Genomic DNA, 21,344 nt, shown 5'->3' on the forward strand with positions numbered 1-21,344 from the left:
TTTGGGAGAGGCCAGAGTAGAGGGTGACCTGGGATTTTAAGCCTGGGAGCCTAGGATAGAGCTCCATGCTTTGGCTGCATACTTCCATACAAAGATCTGTTAAACATGATGAAGAACACAGCATTTGAACAATAATACCTGTAACTACTTGCAAATGTTGATTTACATGCTACCTTCTAAAACAGGATTAAATTGCTTCCTGTAGTTTAGCCTGTAACCTAAGGATAATTCCATTACCCCTAGATTTTGAACCAGATGCCCTGAAGGATTTAATTTACATATTTTCTGCCCTTTGTAACCTAGTAACTGCTCTCATGTTGACAAAGGACTGTAGTATCCAAAGAGAGGATGATGTCACTTAGCTGGTGTTATCAGTGATGTATGTTCCAGATGAACACTGTGTGTGAGACTTGGGATTGCTGTAGACGGTGGCCCAGGATGCCCTTTGGACACCAGTGGCTCTCCTGGTTGCTTGACTGTGCTCACATCACCATGTTTCTTTTGTCACAGGACCACTGTTCTGGGGAGGAGTATAATATAAAATATAAAAGAATTATATTCTTTCTACTGTAAAATAATATGGGTATTATAACATGGAAGAGATAGGGGGAAAAAATCAGTGTTTTTGGTTTTTTTACTTGGAAGTCTCATAAACAAACCGTTATCATGGTTTACATTCTTACAATTCTAAAAAAAATACACTTATATTTTATGTTAGTCATATATAATTTTGTTTTACTGACACTGTTTCTTTTGTGGGTTTTCTTAAGCTTAATTATGCTGTGGATGTTTTACTTCAGAATTCTTTTAAAATGTATAACATTTTTACTGGTTCCATCATTTTGCTGTTCCTGTTGTGCTTTTACTAATTACCACTAACACCTCAGTGTTTGATTAATAAAATGGGACAATTAGATGTTACACTTTTTCAGATCGTGTGCTGGTACATGGACCCCTGGCTGGGATTATGCATAAGTTTTTTAAAGCAAACAACTGTGAGGTCAGTGACAAGCCAGGTGACAGCTAATGTTCAAGTAACCTGCTGCAGTTTGTAAGAGGATTTATCTTCTAATACCTCATGGAAACATGTGGGAACCTTGTGAATATGTAAAATAAGTATTTTTATTCCCATTTAATGAGAAAGAAACTGTCTTGGAGAGGCTAGGGCTAACTCTCTTGTTTGATGAAGTGGTCTGCTGAGGTGAGGACTGTAGGAGAAGTAAAGAATGGAGCATATTCCTCATTTCAGCATTTTAGGATGAGTGAACATAACCAACTGTAATATAAGTAGAAAGGAACAGATAACTGCAAGTCTTATTTTCCATGAAGTACTTATGGGAATTCAGAGAAGGTAGGACAGAATCCTTTTTGCTCAGAGACCAGGGAAAAAGCTGAACAGGGCTTGGTTTGCATGTGGGAGAGGTGTGTCAGAGGCCTGTACTGCCTGAACTGGCAGCTTTTTTGTTTTAATAACTTCATTAAAAAATTATTTATTTTTGTATTTATTTGGCTGTGCTGTGTCTTAGTTGCAGCATGTGGGATCTTTAGCTGTGGCATATGAACTTTTAGTTGTGGCATATGGGATCTAGTTCCTTGACCAAGGATCGAATCCAGGCCCCCTGCATTGGAGCTCAGAGTCTTAGCCACTGAGCACCAGGGGAGTCCGTGAAATGCAGTTTTCTTTATGCATACAGAGGGCTGCCATGTGGGAAAATTAGGATAAAATTGTTAAGTCTGGAACATACAATTTTCATATCTTTAAAAATTTGTTGTGTTCAGAATTGAAATAGTACATTTTGCAAGACTTTCATGAAAAGGGAAAATTACTTAAGTCTTGGGGTGTTTGATCTACTTCTTGAGCCTGAAGCTATAGTTAATTGTGTAATCTATCAGAGTTTGTCACAGGCTATTATTCATAATTAATTTATCCTCTCTTTGCTGCTTGTCTCACGCTGATGCTTGTGTTGGTTGTGTTTTCTCCAAATGGCAAAGTAAGTTACACTTACAGGCTTAGAATAGAAGGGCTTGCATATCAATGAGTTTATATACTTAACTGAGTTGAGTTTGTGGGGAAATCTTCTTGAAGTTCCATGGTTGAAGATTCATAATTCTCAAATATTTACTACTCCTTCAGACAAAACCAGCAACTCATTTTGTCTTATTAATGTTGCTGTCTTGAAAAGGGCTCTAGCTTTGGCCAGGAGCTTTGTGACAGGATAGCAGGTAGTCTTTTCTCCTGTGGAGTTTATCTGTTTACCTGAGCCCCTGTGATCCTAGAACCACCTCTCAGGCAGGTAGCCCACCTGATTGCCAAGCTTGTTTACCTTTTGCGGTCTAGCTGTTTCCACCTTCTGCTTACTTGTGAGGAATCAAGGGTTTTGCTTTTGTGGGGAAGAATTTTTATCCTGCCAAACTGAATGTATTTCCTTTTGAGAGGCTTATACTGGATTGGTAGACTGTCTGTCTTAATCTATTTGGGTTGCTGTAACAAAATACCATAGACTAAGTGTCTTATAAACAACAGAATTTATTTCTCAGAGTTCTGGAGTCTGGGAAGTTCAAGATCAAGGTGCCAGCAGATTCAGTGTCTGTTGAGGCCCAGCTTCCTAGTTCATAAACAGCTATCTTTTTACAGCAACCTCACATGGAGGTACGGGCAAGGGAGCTCTCTGGAGTCTCTTTTATAAAGCCACTAGTCCTGTTCATGAGGGCTCTGCCTTTGTGACATAATCACTTCCCAAATGCTCCACTTCCAAATAACATCACTTTGGGAATTAAGTTTCAACATAGGAATGTGAGGAGTCTACTGTAGCACTCAGACCAGGTATCTCTTTATTTTAGCAGACAGTTTGACCACATCCCTCTTAAAATCTGTCTATGAACAAAGAGGAAACAGATGTGTGAGTGCATTGGTAATTTGCATAGATCAAGTTCAGTTGGCTTAGGCAATTCTAACCAGAGAGTGTAGATTAGTTGATGTCAGTCTGAAGGTTATTCTGAAGGCTGTCCTCAGCTTTGTACTACTGGATCTTTATTAACAGCCTGGATAAAGACCTAAGAATGTATAGGGTTACAGAGACAAAAGTTACAAAGTTCTTGGACTGAAATAATCAGGTAGAGTTTATTAGGGATAAATGTAACTTCCAACATAGAGTTTGGTAAAACTTTTGGAGAAAATGCACTTTGTGTTTTAAAAAGACAAACCACACGAAGTTCAGGATTTTGGTGGATCAAGCTTGGTACTGTCCAGCACCTAGTATAATGTAATTATTTAAAAAATTTTTTTGGAGAGGGGCTGCATTAGTGAAAGTAAGATGTCCTGAAAGGTGGGGTAATTAATCCCACTGAATGGCCATGCTGGGAATCTTAAAGTTGGTTTCGGACTTCACATTTCTAGTAGGATGTAGAGAAAACTGAATGCTTACCAAGTGATGTGTCTCCTAGCCAGAGCTTATGAGGGCTGGTCGAAGGAGTATTTCACTCTGGTTGATAAGTATGTCTCTAGCCACATTCCATAAATGACAGAAGTCTGTTGACCAGGACTGTTTTCTGTTTGAAATGGCCTGCTTTGCACCGAGTGTGTATGTTATCTTATAGTCCTCTCTCTAACTGTTTTGAAATAGGTGGGAATCTGGATAATCAGAAGAGTTTTAAAAAACCATACACAGCTTATTTCTGCTGCTAATAAAGGGTAGAGCTGGGATTTGAAGTTGGATGGTTTCCATTATTCTGCCCTGAATCTGCAATGGTGTGCAGTGAGACTGAGGGTGAAGGGAGCTTCTGCCCTTCTGCTGTGAGAGGTTAATTGCTGAAAGACTGTTCATAAGTCACATTTGTTCTTTAATCAAAAATGATACTGTATACATATACTTAAAAAATTATTTATTTATGTATTTATTTATTTTTGGCTGTGCTGGGTCTTTGTTACTGCACAGGCTTTTCTTTAGTTATGGTGCATGGGCTTCTCTTGCTACAGAGCACAGGCTCTAGGGAGAGCAGGCTTCAATAGTTGCAGTTTCTGGGCTCTAGAGCACAGGCTCAGTAGTTGTGATGCATGGGCTTAGTTGCCCTGCAGCATGTGGGATCTTCCCAGACCAAGGATCGAACCTATGTCTCCTGCATTGGCAAGCAGATTCTTTACCACTGAGCCACCAGGTAAGCCCTATACTTTAAAAAAAACTTTCTTTTCCATTATAGCTTATTCCAGAATATTGAACAAAATCGTACTATATATTCACTATTTATTGAACAGATGTTGTTTTAGAATCTTTGCATGCTGTTCATTTAATTCTTTCAAGTCAGTGAAGTAGTTACCATTATTGCTATCTCCACTCTGCATATGAAGGTGCTAGGAGGCAGGAGGAGTAATTAGAGGAGCCAGGATTTGAACCAGGCTGCCCAGCTGCAGAGCCCCCACTTTTAACCACTGTCCTGTCTTTGCCTTATGCAAATGGCTGGTGTGTGTACACAAGGGTGCAAAGGTTCTGAACAGAAAGAGTGGTAATTCTTCATGAAATTGATTCAAAGTGCTCATTATTGTTAACTTTTAAAAAAAAGTTCTAAGGTGTTTGTATTTTGGCTTTTTTTTTTTTTTTTTTTTAAATAAATAGTTGATCACAAACAGGGCTTCGGACAGAAGCCGAAGGATAGCTGAGTTTACTGTAGCTGAATTTGACTGCTGTGGGCCTTGGGTGGTAGTGGGCAGGCTTGGTGCTCTCTGACCTCCTCAGACCTTAGGTTTGTTTACACAGTGCTAAGTGGAATTTTCTGCAGTGATTTTTGAAAGATTGTTAGGTGGAAAAGGAACTACTAGGTTGGACCATTTGAAATGGCCAATATCTCACCTTTCTTAACCTATAAAAATGGCAAATTGATATGGTTCAGCATAATAGGCCAAAAGGGAGGAGAGTCCAGAGAAATTGTATTTTAAGAGAGCATTTTAGAATGTATTAGAAGTTTGAATTTTGAATTTCTTTACTGACTTTTTTTTTGTTTTTCTGGTGCAACTGTGTATAGGGAGAAGTATGTATTCTATTTCATTTCATGTTACTTTTTCTTAACTGTGTCTGACTGATTTGAACCTCTTTCTTTTATCTCTTGTCATGGATAGAAAATGAGTTAAGGCATTCTGCTTTGGGGAAGGGTGTGTGGGTATACATCAGATCATCAAGCCTACCAGTTTTATAATCATACCTTCCTGCTGATTTTGAAATGTAGAGTGTGATTTAGATTGAGTTAAGAATTTTTTTTTATTCCTTCTTATTATGGGATGGTACTTGAAAAGGTAATCATATTTACCAAGAGTTCAGCATGCTCTTTGCTTGTAATGAAAATTGTATCACTGCATTTAGAAAAAGGTTGGTTCACTCAAGAAAGGTCTATACATTCAGGATACATTCAGGGTAATCTTGGGTGATGTAATCTGTAGAGTAGGGGTGACTTGAGTTTAAGGTGATTGCTCTCATTGGGATTGAGGGTATTATGAAGGGAGTCTTCAATAAATTGAGTTTCTAATACTCATGATTTCCTGTGACAGCATTACTTTCTATTATTGATGCATGACAGACAGTTGCCTTTTGCTTGTTCGGTTTGGGGCCTGCGTGCGTGCTGAGTCACGTCTGACTCTTTGTGACCCCATGAACTGTAGCCTACCAGGCTCCTCTGTCCGTGGAATTTTCCGGTCAAGGATACTGGAGTAGGTTGCCATTTCCTACTCTGGGAATCTTCCTGACACATCCTGCATCTCCCGTGTCACCTGCATTGGCAGGCAGATTCTTACCACTAAAGCCACCTGGGAAGACTCTTGGTTTAGGGAGGGGGTGTCAAACTTTTTTGTCTCTTTGAATTTGATCATTGAGTTCTTTACATGCCCTCCAGCTTCATTCAGTTGGTTGTCTTTTTTCCTCCTCCTTCTCTGAGTCCTCTTCATTAAACAGAGTACATCATACTGAGAGCTCCAAAACTCTATACTAAAACCTTTGTAATAGTGATTCTCCTTGTGTGAGATCCTTTCGGTTTCATAACCAACCGGAATATTCTCTAGTCCTGCCTACACAAAATTTCTGAATGATGGAAGGTCTGAGTCTGGTCCAACTCATGAGTAACAAGTGCTGGGCTGGATTCCTGGTTTTTTTTCTTTTTTAGGATTTCCCCTTGTTCTTCTGAAACCATGAGAACTTGTGTGGCTGCTTTAAAAAAGAAAAAAAAAAGTTGATCTCTTCTTTCAAGAGATGAATCACAGTTGAGTCTTTGTTATTTACCCTGAAGTTATATCCATTCTTTCAAACAGCAGTGGTCATCGATGTCTCCCTCTACACATGCATGCTGCTCTCTCACTCTATTGCCATGTGTTGTGTTGATGCATGTATTGTAATAGCGCCAATAAGCATGAGGGATCTTTTTTTTTTTTTTCCAGTAACAAATACTTTAAAGAGAACAAATGATTTTGTGACATCTAAAGCACCAGCCAGCGACCTAAATCACAAGTTTAGGTGCACGGTTGCGGATTGTTTAAAATTTTTCCGCAAAGCCAAACTGTTGCATTATCACATGAAGTATTTCCACGGAATAGAAAAGTCGCCAGAGCCAGAGGAGAACCCAGGAAAGAGGCACGTCCAGACCAGGGGCTCTTCAGCTTCAGACAAGGCCAGCCAGGAGAGCCTGACCAGGAAGCGGGTCTCAGCCAGTTCCCCAAGTAAGCATTTTGGTTCTGCAATGTATCTGTATCATGAAGGGCTGACCCAAAGAGCGGGTGTTAGGTTGGTCTGGTCCAGTCGAATCCCCCCAAATTGAAAATGACAAGTTTTCAGGAATTGCATCATGGAATTATAGCCCTCCTGGAAGAAACAGAAATATCTGACTCTTATTCTTACCTCTATCTCTTGCTGCTCAAGTTACCTTGAGAAAGTCCCTTAGCCTCTGAAGGTATGGAGTGGGGACAGTCAAGGAAGGGGAGCTCCATTAGCAGCCAGCAGGGGAACTAGTACCGAGAATAGCATGGTTGCAATCATCCTCACTCCCCGCCACCCCCGCCCCAACCTGTGCTCCATCCCTGAGCACAAAACAAAACAGAACAAAAGAAAGAACTAAGAGGTGATGTGTGATCTCCTGTGGGGTCCAATTTCATAATAATTGCGTCTGGAGATGTTTTCTAACAACCATGTTTATTTTGCACAGAAGCTACAATGATGGTAGAAAGGGTTACCATAAAAACTCATGTACATGTCTTGTTTATTACAAGAGAACCTTTTTGGAGATTTCTTCTGAAACTTACAGAAATCAAAAAATTACATGTTTCTTGGGGATTGCAGAATAATTAATGAGTTTCCAGTAAATTCTACAAGCTTCCCAGATTCAGTTTTCCTGAAATTGTGACATCATCATATATTTTTTGGTTTGAAGCCTTTCCTTTAAAATACATAGGTGTTGGGTGGTTTATGGAACTTCTGGTATATCTGACATTGTTCCTGAGGAAGTATGGAGTTAGGTTTCAGGACAGTGGGGCAGGGCTATGCAAACTCAGGTGATCTCTGACCTGTGAGAGGTCATTCCTTAGTCAGGCTGTGAAGCATAATGGGTCAGGTGGCCGTTTCTTGGTCATATGTGCTGCATTATCCATTAGAACTATAATATGAGTTAGCATATAATTTTTTCTGGTAGCCATATTTTAAGACATAGAAGGAAACAGATGAAATCTCTTTCAATAAATTTTAACTCAGAATATCCAAAATGTTATCATTTCAGCATATAATCAGTATAAAAATTACTATTTAACAAGCTATTATATTTTCATTTTCTTCTATTCAGCTTTTAAAATCCAGTATGTGTTTTACCCTTCCTGAACATTTCAATTCAGACTAACCATATTTAGGAGCTAGTAGCTGCGGATGGCTGTTGGCCACAGAGTTGGTCCATGCCGCTCGGTTACCCTCAGCTGTAGGCCGTCTAGTTGTGCACTTGGCAAGCCCAAGTATTGAGCTAAAAGGAGCTATGTGAAGAAGGTCAGCTGACCAGTAGTCACCAGGGAGGGCACTCCCCATATGGGCTATAGGCCACTTACCACCTCAGTGACTTCACCAGAGTCCTGCTCAGGTACCCACCAGTGGATGGGGATCTCTCGGAGGAGGCTAGCATGAGTCAAACAGCAGTAGCGTGCATGCATGTGCATGTCTGACTCTGTGATCCCATGGACCGTAGGCTGCCAGGCTCCTTTCTGTCCGTGAACTTTTCCAGGTAAGAATACTGGAGTGGGTTGTAACCCAGTTTCAGATGTAAGTCTTTTCTTTTTTTTTTTCTTTTGGCTGTGCTGGGTCTTCCTTGCAGCACTTAGGCAATGGGCTCCTCATTGTTGCTTGTGGCATGTGGGAGCTTTAGTTCTCCTGACCAGGGATTGGACCCGCACCCCCTATATTGAAAGCTGGATTCTTAACCACTGGACCTCCAGAGAAGTCCTTTAAAAAAAAAAAAAAAGTAAACCATAGTTTCTTTAGACCCCTCCTACTCAGGATCATTAGGTTTGTAGTTTTTTTACTTTTACAGGTGATGTTTCAGGGACTGCCTGTGGACATCCCCTGGGCACAAGCTTTTCTTTTGTGTATTTTACCTAGAAGAGGAATTGCTAGAAGGAATGGTTTTAGTTAATGTACCAGAATATATTTGAAAATGGTGGCTCTGACTTGAACATTCCTGTCCACTCTGTGATTTGTCTGTATCCTTATCAGCTTTTGGTATTATCTGACAGAAATGTGCCCAATCTGAGGAATTTGAAGTGGTTATCTCCTTGTTTTTCTCATTGAGAAAAACATTTGTACTTTTTAGATTAGAGTTGGAATTGTTACAAGTCTTTGCTATTTCTGCTGGGCTCCCACCCTACCCTGTTGTGAGACACGAAAGAGGTAGCTGTGGCTTGAGGGATTTGGTCTGCTCTGAGGGCCGTTCTGTCTGAATGCCTCTCTCCGTGCATTGGTCTGGCCTTTTGGTTTGCTGTGGTCAGCTGACCTCTGACTCCTGTCAGCACCCTCCCCTCTTCTTTCCCTTTTCAGTGCTATGGTGGAAGAAAGGAAGGAACAGTAGTAGGGGAGCCTGAAGGCCTGAGTTCGAGACAGCTCTGCCACTCTGATTTTTCAGGTATTGATTAAATACCTCAGTTCTGATATGTAACATGGAGGTTAGACTTCTGGCTCCCACAAAAATGCTGAGAAGGTCTTTATGTTAGGCAGTTAAATCATTTTGAAATGTTGCACACATGTTAAAAGCTGCACTGTTTATAAGAGCCCTAGATTAGAAAACAGCTCAAATGTTTATTCATAGTAGAGTAAATAAATGTGTAAAGAGTAAATCAAGTAAATGAATCGTGGTACCTTGATACAATGGTGAACAGCAGTAAGTGAATGAATTAGTACAGCTACACCTGCCAACATGGGGATATTTCACAAGTACAATGTTGAGCCGGAGAAGGAAACATAAACTCACACATATGATATGATGGATATGTATATAAAGTTCAAAAATAGATTAAAATGAATCTGTTATGTTTGAGGGCTGTACAGTGGTTATCCTTGGGGGTAGGTGGATGAATGACTGAAGGTGGGGCAGGAGGGAGACTCCTGAGGTGCTGGAGTTCTGTATCCAAGAACTGTAACACCATGTAGTCTGCATGGTGGTTGTAACTGATGATCGTGGTGACTGTCCGAGGAGGGACCTTTCCCAGTGTAGTGCACCCGAGTACAGGGGAGGTGTTTCCCGCCCAAGAAGGTGTGCAGGTCTCTCGTTTGGATGGGAATTCCTGATTAACTGTATTTGAGTGTCTTGATTTGTGTGGAGTGAATATGTGCAGGCTTGAAGTCAGCACACCTGAATTTGAACCCGGCTTCCTCTGTGACCTAGGGCAAATAACCGTGAGCTTCAATTTCTCCATCTGTGAGATGGCAATAACTACCTGCCTCAGAACTTTATTGTATGAAATGACCTAATGTGAAATGCTTAGCACAGTATCTGGCCTACAGTAAACTCTTAATAAATACTAAGTCTTTATCTTAGAGACATGAACCTAGGCAGTCACAGAGCTTAGTTTTAAACTCAGCTGACCTCTGATGAACTGCAAAACTAATAGACAAGGTATTGTCATTTTGATAAAATTAAGAAACCTGAGTGAGTGACTTTTCTACTCTTATGTACTGCATTTGGGTCTCATACCAACATACGGACCTGGGGTTTTTAAATTCTCTCTCAACACAGAAGAATCCCTTTCACTGAGGTTTGGAAGTCTGTTGGTGAATTGGAGATTTTTGCCTGCCAGGTTTTTTAAATAACAAGATCTGTCATGGTTATCGGAGAAGGCAATGGCACCCTACTCCAGTACTCTTGCCTGGAAAATCCCATGGATGGAGGAGCCTGGTAGGCTGCAGTCAATGGGGTCGCTGAGAGTCGGACACGACTGAGCGACTTCACTTTCGCTTTTCACTTTCATGCATTGGAGAAGGAAATGGCAACTCACTCCAGTGTTCTTGCCTGGAGAATCCCAGGGACGGGGGAGCCAGGTGGGCTGCCGTCTATGGGGTCGCACAGAGTCGGACACGACTGAAGCGACTGAGCAGCAGCAACCATGGTTATACTCGCCAGACTGGCAGGGATGGACTATTACAAAATGCTTTAGGGGGAACGAACGGGTCTTTTAAATCCGTATATTTTAACTTGTGACCCCCCTCTGCTGGCCCTTTGAAAATTGGTCTATTTGGTGGCAGAGCATGCCACCCGGGCCCCTCAGCCACTGTTGGGGTCTAGCCTGGTCATTCTTGTACCCTGTGCCCCAGATGGAGATAGGTTTGTGCAGCCGGGAAGGGGCTTGCCCCCTGGTCACCCCATCCCCATCATGTGCACGCAGGACACATAGATGATTTCACAGCTCTGCCAGCCCTGACTGCTGGGATTGCCAGCAGTTCCCAGGCAGGAGGGAACTAGACTGTTCATCCTGCTGTGCTCTAGCTGGTACATTAAAACCCTGGGCACTCATCCTGCCTCTGCCACTAACCAGCAGGAGTCTCAGTTGTCACCATCTCTGAACTGGGGTTACTAGACATGTTGAGCCTTCATCAGACCCCTCGGTATCCTTCAGAGCCAACGCAGAGTCATGTTCAGAGTATGTCATAGGCCCCAGCCTTTCAGAAGGCACCTGCTGTTCCACACATCGCCCCTCACCTTTCTCACCTCAGAGCCTCCTTCCGTTTCCTCATGGTTTTGCTGGGTACTAGACTAATCTGATAACTAAATTTCTTATGATTTGAAAGAATAAAACCGGCTCAGTAGATCCCCTGTTCTCTCAGGATATCTAGGTTTCACCTCCACTTCCAAGAAAGCTCTTATCTGTAGGTGTGGAATTTCAGAAACTGGGGGAGTTCGGGTGGGGAGATGTTTAAAGGTGAGATTCTGACACCAGGCTGCCTGTGTCCTCGATCACAGGCAGTGTGAACTCGACATAATGCTTAAGTGAAAAGCAGAATGTTACATAGCGTGTGCTGCTTGGGGCCAGTTACTGTAAAATAGTGCCCCCTTTTATGCTGAGTATTTTGATTATGGCTGTTGAGAACTTGGATTCTAATAGATTTCTCGTATGGAGATGCCTGGAGCTTCTGGTTCAGGAGCATCAGAAACTGTTCTGCAGAGACCTTTTTGGGTCCTCCAGTCCCCCCAGCCCCCATTTCCTGCTAGGTAGAGTTAGGGAGGAGAAACCGTTCTGGCGTGAAGCCCACAGACTCAGTCTCAGTAGCAGTCCTGCTCCTGTTCATGTGTAATCTGAGCTCTTCACAGGTCTAATTTCCTTTCCAAAATGATGATGTAGAACTAGGTATGCATAAGAAAGGGCTCCTTCCTGTGGGGAGAAAAGCGCAGAAACAGATACAGTGAGAACTTCTAAGCTCTATGTAAAGAATGTATGAAGTGCCATGGCAACACAGATTGAGGTATTTGCCTATAGAGCAGGGGCTGGAAGTTCCAGAGGAGGAGGTGACATTTGAGTTAGCTCTGAAAGGGTGAGGGTAGGTAGAGGGTGGACCAGGAGGCAGGGGACTAGGAAAGGAATCCATATGCCAGGAACAAGCAGATCAGAGTTCAGAGTCATTGAGAGGAACAAACTGTCGTCGTCTGTCCCTCAGGTACCCTTCTGACTCTGGCCCTCATGTGTTTCTTCTTCCCTCAGCCAGGCCTTTAGTCAGATACATTAATCTGGAAGGTCAGTTTAAATTTGCTTTTCCAAATGAGGCTTCTTAGAATACCAGAATCCATTTAGTAACTTCTCTTCCAGGGGTGAATTCAGGCTTCCTTGGTGTTGGCTTTTAATTCTGCATAGGTGAGTTCAGTCCTGAGTAGAGATTTGGCCCAGAAAGACTATCTGAGGATCAAGGGGAACCTCACCTGTGCTTATTACCTATTGTTATGTCCATTTCGTTCATATTCTCACTCTGGGTAAACTTTGGCTTAGGCTGAAAGGTGCCTTGGAGCACCAGAGTGGGAACTTCTTTGTACCTTTTCTTGTGGTGCTAGACTGACCTTCTCATAGAACCGTTCCTTCTCCCCTTAGAGAGAAGGGAGCAATAGGAACTTAATTGGGATGTAGATTATGGTGCCTTAAAGAGACAACCAAAGAGGCTGGCTCAAGATGAGGTTAATTTATGTCTCTGGCCAAACTGTAGGCTTCCTACGGTGACTCTGCTCTGGTCTGAGCAGTTGTCCAGGGCCAGCTTCCTCCTCAGTATCCCACCAGCCCAGGGTGGTGTTCTCTCTGCGTGGATCAGCATCGCTCACTACCTTGCCTGTCTTTCAGCTGCTGGTAAGGGAAGGGTGAGGCTTGCCTTTTTCTTTTAAGGGCACATCTCAGAAGTGCCACACATCACCTCTGTTCATATCCCATAAGCCAGGACATCTGGATATCCACACCTTGCTTAGGGGAAGCTGGCAAGTATACCCTTTTCCTGTGGGAGAGGTGGAGAAGTGGGTATTAGGGAATGCATAGTAGTCTCTGCCGTTTGAGGTAAGGTGGAAAAAGGTAGGACTTGAGGGAGGGGTTTAGTGGAGGGCTCCTTTGGGCCAAAATCTGGGTGGGATCCATGGTGGGGGACTGATGGGAGATGAGGCTGGAAAGATAGACAAGATGAAGTGACGGTGTTAGGAAGCCATGAGACGGCTTCCTCTGATGGGCAGTGAGGATCCCTCCAAGGGCGTACACACTCCTGCTGTGCCCTCAAGATGCCGTCCCCTCATGCAGGTGACAGCAGGCTCTGGTCACTGCTTGTCCCCAGCGTGTGGCGGTGCTCTGTGGTGTACAGGCTCTTCCCCTGTGGATGTCGTTTTTTCCTGCTTCCCTCCTGGAAGTCTGGTGTCCTTTTGCTCTCACAGCACAGTGAGGGTCTGAGGGAGAAGTAGAGAGCAGGCTGTACAGAGGGAGTGAGAAGGGCTCTGGTTTTCTCCTGACGGCCACCTGCAGCCTGGGGGGAGGACAAGTGGCCCCATCCCAGAAAAGCCTGGCCCTCCTCAGGTGACAGGCTGCTGCCTGCTCCAGGGCCCTGGCAGGAAGTCACTCTTTGTCCAAGTCTGAGCTTTCGGGAAGAAGCCCTGCAGCCAAGCGTCTGTTCTGTGGGTCGTGGAACAATTGGTCAAGCTGTTTGGAGAGAGACCTGACCACAAACCAGCCCCACTTTCCGGGGAGAGAGTATCATAGGCAAGGTAACACCAGCGCCTGTTTGAGTCCTTGTTACATGCCGGCCACTGTCCTGAGTTCTTTACTTAGACCGGTACTGTTGTGCCCACTTGATGGGTCAGAAACTGGTGCTGATGAGATGGATTAACTTGAACAGCATCAACACATCTAGCACTTGGCATAGCCAGGATTTGAACTTAGTTGCAGCGCACATACTCTCCCTTCTAGGCCGTACACCAGGGAAGGGTGCCCTGCCACTGGGCCCTGCAGTGGGGAACAGAAGTGCCTCCTTGCAGGAGACTTCCTGTGCACATGGCTAGACCGAACGAGTGAGTTCTTGTTGTCACCTTGTCTGTCCCTGTTCCTCAGGGACTCACCTGAGTTAGCTTAGTCCCTGCTGGACAGTTCTCCCTATGGGTTCTGCCGCCTCAGGCCACGTGTGACTTGAAAGTCTTCAACCAGAAGCTAGGGTGAGCCTATAAAAGCTTGCTCTCTTCCCTCTGTGTTCAAGAAACACAGATTCCTATAGAACAACTTTGTAAAATATCTCTTCTTTTTATCCTCATTGCTTACTTCTCTAATTGAAGCCTCAGAAGGGGACTCTTTAAGACTTAATATGACCATATTTCTGAATAGCTGCAACACTTAGGATGCTTTTAGTTACAAGTAACAGGAAACCCAGTTCAATTTGATTTTGCAATAAAGGGGATGTGTGAGTACGCGTTAATAGGGAAGTCTGGGCAAGGTGCACTGCTCCATGACTGTCGGTTGTCTTAGCATGTCACCTCTCACTGCTGTTTTTACATTAAACCCTTGTGGTCAGAGGATGGAAGCCAGTAGCATTTAAGGCTTCATGCCACTTCATTCAAATCTAACAGTAAAGTAAGAACATACCCTTTTTATAAACTTTGGACCAGAGTCCCAAGTTCGGGTTTGATTAATTTATTCCTGTACCTGCCTTATGAACCAGTTGGCCAAGGCTCAGATTGTCCAAGCCTATCACTGTGACAAGAGGCATGGGATTACTCTTATGTATTTAAGTGAGTTTGAGGTTAATCCTGTCCAGACCCTTAAATGCTGCACAGAGAAGGAAGGGTAGAAGAGATTCTGGGCTATACCTGCAATGTCTGTTGCACCCAGCAAGTCCACCCAGCAGATCCTGCTAGGCAAGGAAAGGGTGGTGGCGGCGTTGAATTATAGAGCAGTTGGCATACTCTGTGCTCATTTCCTATTTCAGGGACAGTGCACAGGGCCCACACATGGCCCAAGAACTCAGACCCATGTATCTGAGTTCATCTTTTCTATATATTAATTTGTATGATCTTGCATCTTCCCTGAACTTCACTTTCTCCTCTGTAAAGTGGTAATCATGTTAAGATATAGATGCATTTTGTTCAAAATTGAGGTTGATCAGTTTGAAGTTGTGCAATATAAAAAGCCTTATGTATAAAATTTGAATTAATGCAAATCCTACCAAATTGAGAAAATTCATCAACCATATGATTTCAAAGCTGGTAGGCCAATGAAAGTGTGTTCTTTATGCCTTTATTTTCTGGGAATATTAGTCATGAATTATGTGAATTTGAATAATGTGGGGTCTTCAGGAATCTCTTGTATGGAATGAACGTCCCCATCTTTTTTCTTACAGCCTGTGGGTTCCCTAAAGGATGCAATGATGTTTTATAAAATGTGAAATGCAAAATATGTTGTTGCTAGAGAAACCCAAAGGAATTCCCATAACTGGGCATGCCCTGGATTTGGCAGTTTATACCCTACGCTTGTACCTTTCCTTCTCGAGGATTCAGAACTTAGGTTGTATCTCTTCAGCCAGATCTGCTAGTGTTTGGGTTAATGCTGTTAGCATTACATTAAGCTAATGGATACAGCTACTTTAGTTTGAAGGTCATTAAAACCTGAGTTTACAAATCAAGAACTGGACTGAGCAGTAGTTTTTATATGTGTGTGGGTGGAGGTACATCAAATCACATCAATCATTTGCTCAAATTCATAGTAAAGACCAATATCCTGGTAAAGCATAAACTGTTTTATTTCTCCCGTTTCAGTGTTATATATTATCTTGTTTTCTTGTCTTATTGTGCTAGCTAGGATGTCTAGTACCATGGTGAGTAGGAGTGTTGAGACGGTACATCCTTGCCTTGTTCCTGATCTTAAGAGAAAACATCCAGTTCTCAACATAAATATGAAGTTAGCTGTACGTTTTTTGTATCAGTAGATGTCCTTTATTCCTAGTTCTCTGAGAATTTTTATCATGAATGAGTGCTGGATTTTGTCAAATGCTTTTTCTGCATCAGTTGATACATTATTTTTCTTTTTTAGTCTGTTGATATGGTTGTTGTTGTTTAGTTGTTGGACATTGTCCAGTTCTTTGGGACCCATGGACTGCAGCGTGCCAGATTCTTCTGTCCTCCACTGTCTCCTGGAGTTTACTCAGATTCATGTCCTTTGAGTTGGCGATGCTATCTAACCATCTCATCCTCTGTTGGCTCCTTCTTCTCTTGCCTTCAATCTTTCCCAGCATCAGGGTCTTTTCCAATGAGTTGGCTCTTCCCATCAGGTGGCCAGAGTATTGGAGATTCAGCTTCAGCATCAATCCTTCCAATGAATATTCAGGGTTCATTTCCTTTAGGATTGACCAGTTTGATCTCTTTGCTGTCCAAGGGACTCTCAACAGTCTTCTCCAGGACCACAGTTCGAAAGCATCAGTTCTTTGGTGCTAAGCCTTATGGTCCAACTCTCACATCCATACATGACCACTGGGAAAACCATAGCTTTGACTATGTGGACCTTTGTTGGCAAAGAGATATCTCTGCTTTTAATACACTGTCTAGGTTTGTCATAGCTTTCCTTCCAAGGAGCAAGTGTCTTTTAATTTCATGGCTGCAGTCACTGTCCATAGTGATTTTGGAGCCCAGGGAAAGAAAATCTGCCACTGTTTCCATTGTTTCCCCATCTATTTGCCATGAAGTGATGGGACCAGATGCCATGATCTTCGTTTTCTGATTGTTGAGTTTCAACCCAGCTTTTTCACTTTCCTCTTTCACCTGCATCAAGAGGCACTTTAGTTCCTCTTCACTTTCTGCCATTAGAGTGATATCATCTGCATATCTGAGGTTGTTGATATTTCTCCCAGCAATCTTGATTCCAGTTTGTGATTCATCTAGCCTGGCATTTCAAATAATGTACTCTGCACAAAAGTTAAATAAGCAGGGTGACAATATACAGCTTGACACAATTCTTTTCCAATTTTGAACCAGTCCATTGTCCACGTCCAATTCTAACAGTTGCTTCTTGACCCTTAAATAGGTTTCTCAGAAGACATGTATGATGGTCTTATACGCCCATCTCTTTAAGAATTTTCCAGTTGGTTGTGATCCACACAGTCAGAGGCTTTAGCAGAAGTAGATATTTTTCTAGAATTCCCTTGCTTTCTCCATGATCCAATGAATGTTGGCAATTTGATCTCTGGTTCCTCTGCTTCTTCGAAACCCAGCTTGTACATCTGGAAGTTCTTGATTCACATTCTGGTCAAGTTTAGCTTGGAGGATTTTGAGCATAAACTTGATAGCATGTGGAAAGAGTGCAGTTGTACAGTAGTGCAAACATTCTTTGGCATTGCCCTTCTTTGGGATTGGAATGAAAACTGATCCCCTTCATGGATCACAGCTTTCTTGTGGCGAAGGAGCTTGTGTAATTCAATGAAGCTTTGAGCCATGCCGTGCAGGGCCACACAAGACAGATGGGTTATAGTGAAGAGTTCTGACAAAACATGGTTCACTGGAGGAGGAAATGGTGAACCACTCCAACATTGTTGCTTCAAGAACCCCAGGGACAGTATGAAGAGGCAAAAAGATATGACACTGGAAGATGAGCCCCCCGGGTTGGAAGGTGTCCATTATGCTACTGGAGAAGAGTGGAGGACAATTACTAATAGCTGCAGAAAAAATGAGGTGGCTGGACCAAAGTGGAAATGACACTCAGTTGTGGATATATCTGGTGGTGAAAGTGAAGTCCAGTGCTGTAAAGAACAGTATTGTGTAGAAACTGGAATGTTAGGTCCAAGAATCAGGGTAAACTGGACATGGTCAAGCAGAAGATGACCAGAGTGAACATCGGCATCTTAGTAATCAGTGCACTAAAATGGACAGGAATGGGCGAATTTAATTCAGATGACCTTTATATCTACTACTGTGGACAAGAATCCCTTAGAAGAAATGGAGCAGCCATCATAGTCAACAAGAGTCCAAAATGCAGTACTTGGGTGCAATCTCAAAAACAACAGAATGAACTAAGTTCATTTCCAAGACAAACCATTCAGCATCACAGTAATCCAAGTCTGTGCCCCAACTACTGATGCTGAAGAAGCTGAAGTTGACTGGTTCTGTGAAAATGTACAAGACCTTCTAGACTAAAACTAACATCAAAAAAAAAAAAAAAGATGTTCTTTCCATCCTAGGGGATTGGAATACAAAAGTAGGAAGTCAAGAAATGCCTGAAGTAACACGCAAGTTTGGCTTCAAAGTACAAAGTGAAGCAGGGCAAAGGCTAACAGTCTTGTCAGGAGAACACACTGGTCATAGCAAACACCCTCTTCCAACAACACAGGAGACAATTCTACACATGGACATCACCAAATGGTCAATATTGAAATCACACTGATTATATTCTTTATAGCTGGAGATAGAAAAGCTCGATACAGTCAGCAAAAACAAGACCTGTAACTGACTGGCTCAGATCATCAGCTCCTTATTGCATAATTCAGGCTTATATTGAAGAAAGTAGGGATAATATATACCCAACTGAATGCAGAGTTCCAGAGAATAGCAGGGAGAGATTAAGAAGGCCTTTTTAAATAAACAATGCAAACAAATAGAGGAAAGCAATAGACTACATTAATTGTTGAGCTAGCCTTCCTTTATACCTGGCATAAATCCCAGTTGGTTGTGGTACATAATTTTCTTTATACATTGTTGGATTCAATTTGCTATTATTTTTGCATTTATGTTCATGAGAGAAAATGGTCTTTAGATTTTCTTTCTTGTAATGTCTTTATCTGATTTTAGTATTAAAGTAATGCTGGCTGCATAGAATGAGTTCTAGTGGGCATTGCAGAAATGAGTTGTTTTGTTTCTATTCCTGAGAAAGACTGGTCCCAGGATTAGAGGAAAAGTAAATATTTTTGGTACCTTTTATGACATTTAGAAGACTTTTTTTTTCATTTAGAAGACTTTTAACCATATTTTGCTAATCAACTACATGATGTTGGCGAAGTCAACTTGTTTCTTTGGGCCCTGATTTTTGTTTGCTTTTGGCCACACCACAAGGCGTGTGGAATCTAGTTCCCAGACCAGGGATCAAACCCACGCCCCTGCAGTGAAAGTGCAGAGTCTAACCACTGGACCATCAGGAAAGTCCCTGGGCCCTATTTTCTTAATCTTAAAAACAGTATTTTTGTAAATTAGACTGAGGTCTTTCCTAGAGTTCTTGTTTTTGAGCTTTGTTCCCCAGTTGCAGAGTATTTTAACAGGAAGGGAGCTTAGAGACCCTAATGTCCTGTGTTCTTTAGCCAGTAGATTAACTTCTGCCCGTAGAGCTAGGCTTGCTAGCTGGGAGATGCAGCCCACCGTCTTCTCTGATAGTTCCTGGATGTCTGATTGGGAGAGGGGCTTGGGCGATAGTGCTGACTTGGTGCTAGACAGCCAGATGAACCTGTTTTTAAATGTCTTTATGATATCAAGCTGGTGTCTGCCTCACCAAGCTTCAGTTTCCTCATCTTTAAAGCTGGAATGAAATACACAGTTGGTTGTCAGGATTGAATGAGATACTTGCAATCGTTGCACACAGGTGCTCAGTTAAAATCCGTTGAATCTGGATGTTCACTCTGTTCCACACTTGCTTTGTGATCCATCTTGATTCCACATCAGAGTCACTTGAAGAGTATTTTTAAAAAACCCTGATGCCCTTGAAAACATTTTGCTAAGTTAAAGAAGCCAGACACAAAAGGTCACATATTGTATGTATATGAAATGCCCTAAATGGATGAATCCACAGAGCCAGATGGAGATTGCTGGTTGCCAAGGGTTGAGGGTTTGGGGAAAATCTGCTTAATGGGAAGTGGTTTTACTCCGAAGTGATGGGAAGGTTTTGGAACTAGGGTAGAACTGGTTGCACAGTATTGTGTACTACATGCTGCTGGATCGTTCCTTCTCAGCCCCGCCCCGCCCCCCTCCCTACAGCTTTATTAAAGCTTACTTGTTGTGGTTCAGTGGACTGCATACATTTATGCATATATTTATACTGTATAATTTAAATATGTACCTGGTTATTACCACAGTAAGATGGTAAACCTATCGATCATCTCTTAAAATTTCCTTGTGCCCTCTTTTAATTCCTCTTTTCCATTCCTCCCCACTCTCTCATCCCCAGGTAGTCACTATTCTGCTTTATATTTTAGAGATCAGTTTTTCAGTTTCTAGAATTTTATATACATGGAATCATGCAGTATGCACTAGATTTTATGTGACTCCTTTTACTCAGTATACTTATTTCACTTATAAGTATTTACTTTTGTTGTTGCATATTATTTATATGCAACGTATTTATACTTTTATTGTTGAAAGTATTTCATTGTATAAATACACCACAAATTATTTGTCCATTCACCTGGTAATGGACATTTGGGCAGTTTTCAGCTTGGGAGATTACAACTAAAGCTGTGGGCATTCATCTACAAGTCTCAGTGTGGACATAAGTTATCCTTTCTCTCAGGAGTGGGATGGCTGGGTCAGAGGATATGTGTATGTTTAAACATGTCTTAACATTGAAAGAGTAAAGCATGAGCAGTTATTTGAAATGCTACAGATAATGCTTGATAAGAAAGAAGAAACAACTGGAGTTTTGCAATGGTGAAGCTATTAATAACTTGAAAACTGCAGCTTCAGTTGAGTGGTAGGTGGGAAGATTTTTAGGTGGGAATTAGGAAAACTGAATTGAGAAGTTTGATAGGAAGTGTTGATAACTTCAGAAACTTTGCTGTGAAAAGAGTTGTGGCTTTTGGAAGGTGTGAATTGTTCCTTTTTAAATGGATATTTTTATATGGTGTGAATTGTACTTCAATTATTAAAGAAAAAAGAAGAAAAAAAGAAAAAAGAAGAATCATCACCATCTAGCAAACAAAATCCTGACATTCAGGATTCAAACCAGTTAAATCAGAATCTTTGTGTGTAGGACCCGGGCATTCATTTTCTGAAATCTTTCTTGGTGATTGCAAAATGTAGCCAGTGTTCAGGAATAGTGATCTAAGTAAGGTTGGCAAACTTTTTCTGTAAAAGACCAGACAATAAGTATTTTCAGCTTTGAGGGCCAGAATATCTCTATTTTTACTCCTCACATCTGTCACTGAAGCATGGCAGCAGCCGCGGTCAACATTTAACAAATGAGCATAGTGTATTTCAGTAAAACTTATTTCCAATAACAAGCAGTGGGCTAGAGTTTGCCAGCCCCTAGTCTAAAGACTCAGAAGGGGCTTTAGAGAAGGGGCTGCAGCAGAGTGCTGAGGGAGATGGAAGATGACCTCCCAGGCAGTACCCAATCGGGAACTGTGTTCTTCTGCCCATTTTAGTTCTTAGTTACTTAA

The 21,344-nt window shown here is 42.1% G+C and overlaps 1 protein-coding gene across 6 annotated transcripts in view; it reads left to right on the forward strand.

Annotated features, from left to right (window-relative positions):
* PHF20 (PHD finger protein 20) overlaps positions 1 to 21,344 on the forward strand; it is a 127,760-nt gene that overhangs the window by 76,872 nt on the left and 29,544 nt on the right. For 5 of the 6 annotated variants that reach the window (XM_061437439.1, XM_061437440.1, XM_061437441.1 and 2 more), the window contains one exon: positions 6,416 to 6,694. The exons of the other annotated variant lie outside the window; for it this stretch is intronic. In XM_061437439.1, the coding sequence (XP_061293423.1) occupies positions 6,416 to 6,694 (279 nt within the window). The remainder of the gene's footprint in view (positions 1 to 6,415; positions 6,695 to 21,344) is intronic. 6 annotated transcript variants of the gene reach the window in all.

This window comes from Bos javanicus, chromosome 13, assembly GCF_032452875.1.
Source record: "Bos javanicus breed banteng chromosome 13, ARS-OSU_banteng_1.0, whole genome shotgun sequence".
NCBI classification, from domain to species: domain Eukaryota; kingdom Metazoa; phylum Chordata; class Mammalia; order Artiodactyla; family Bovidae; genus Bos; species Bos javanicus.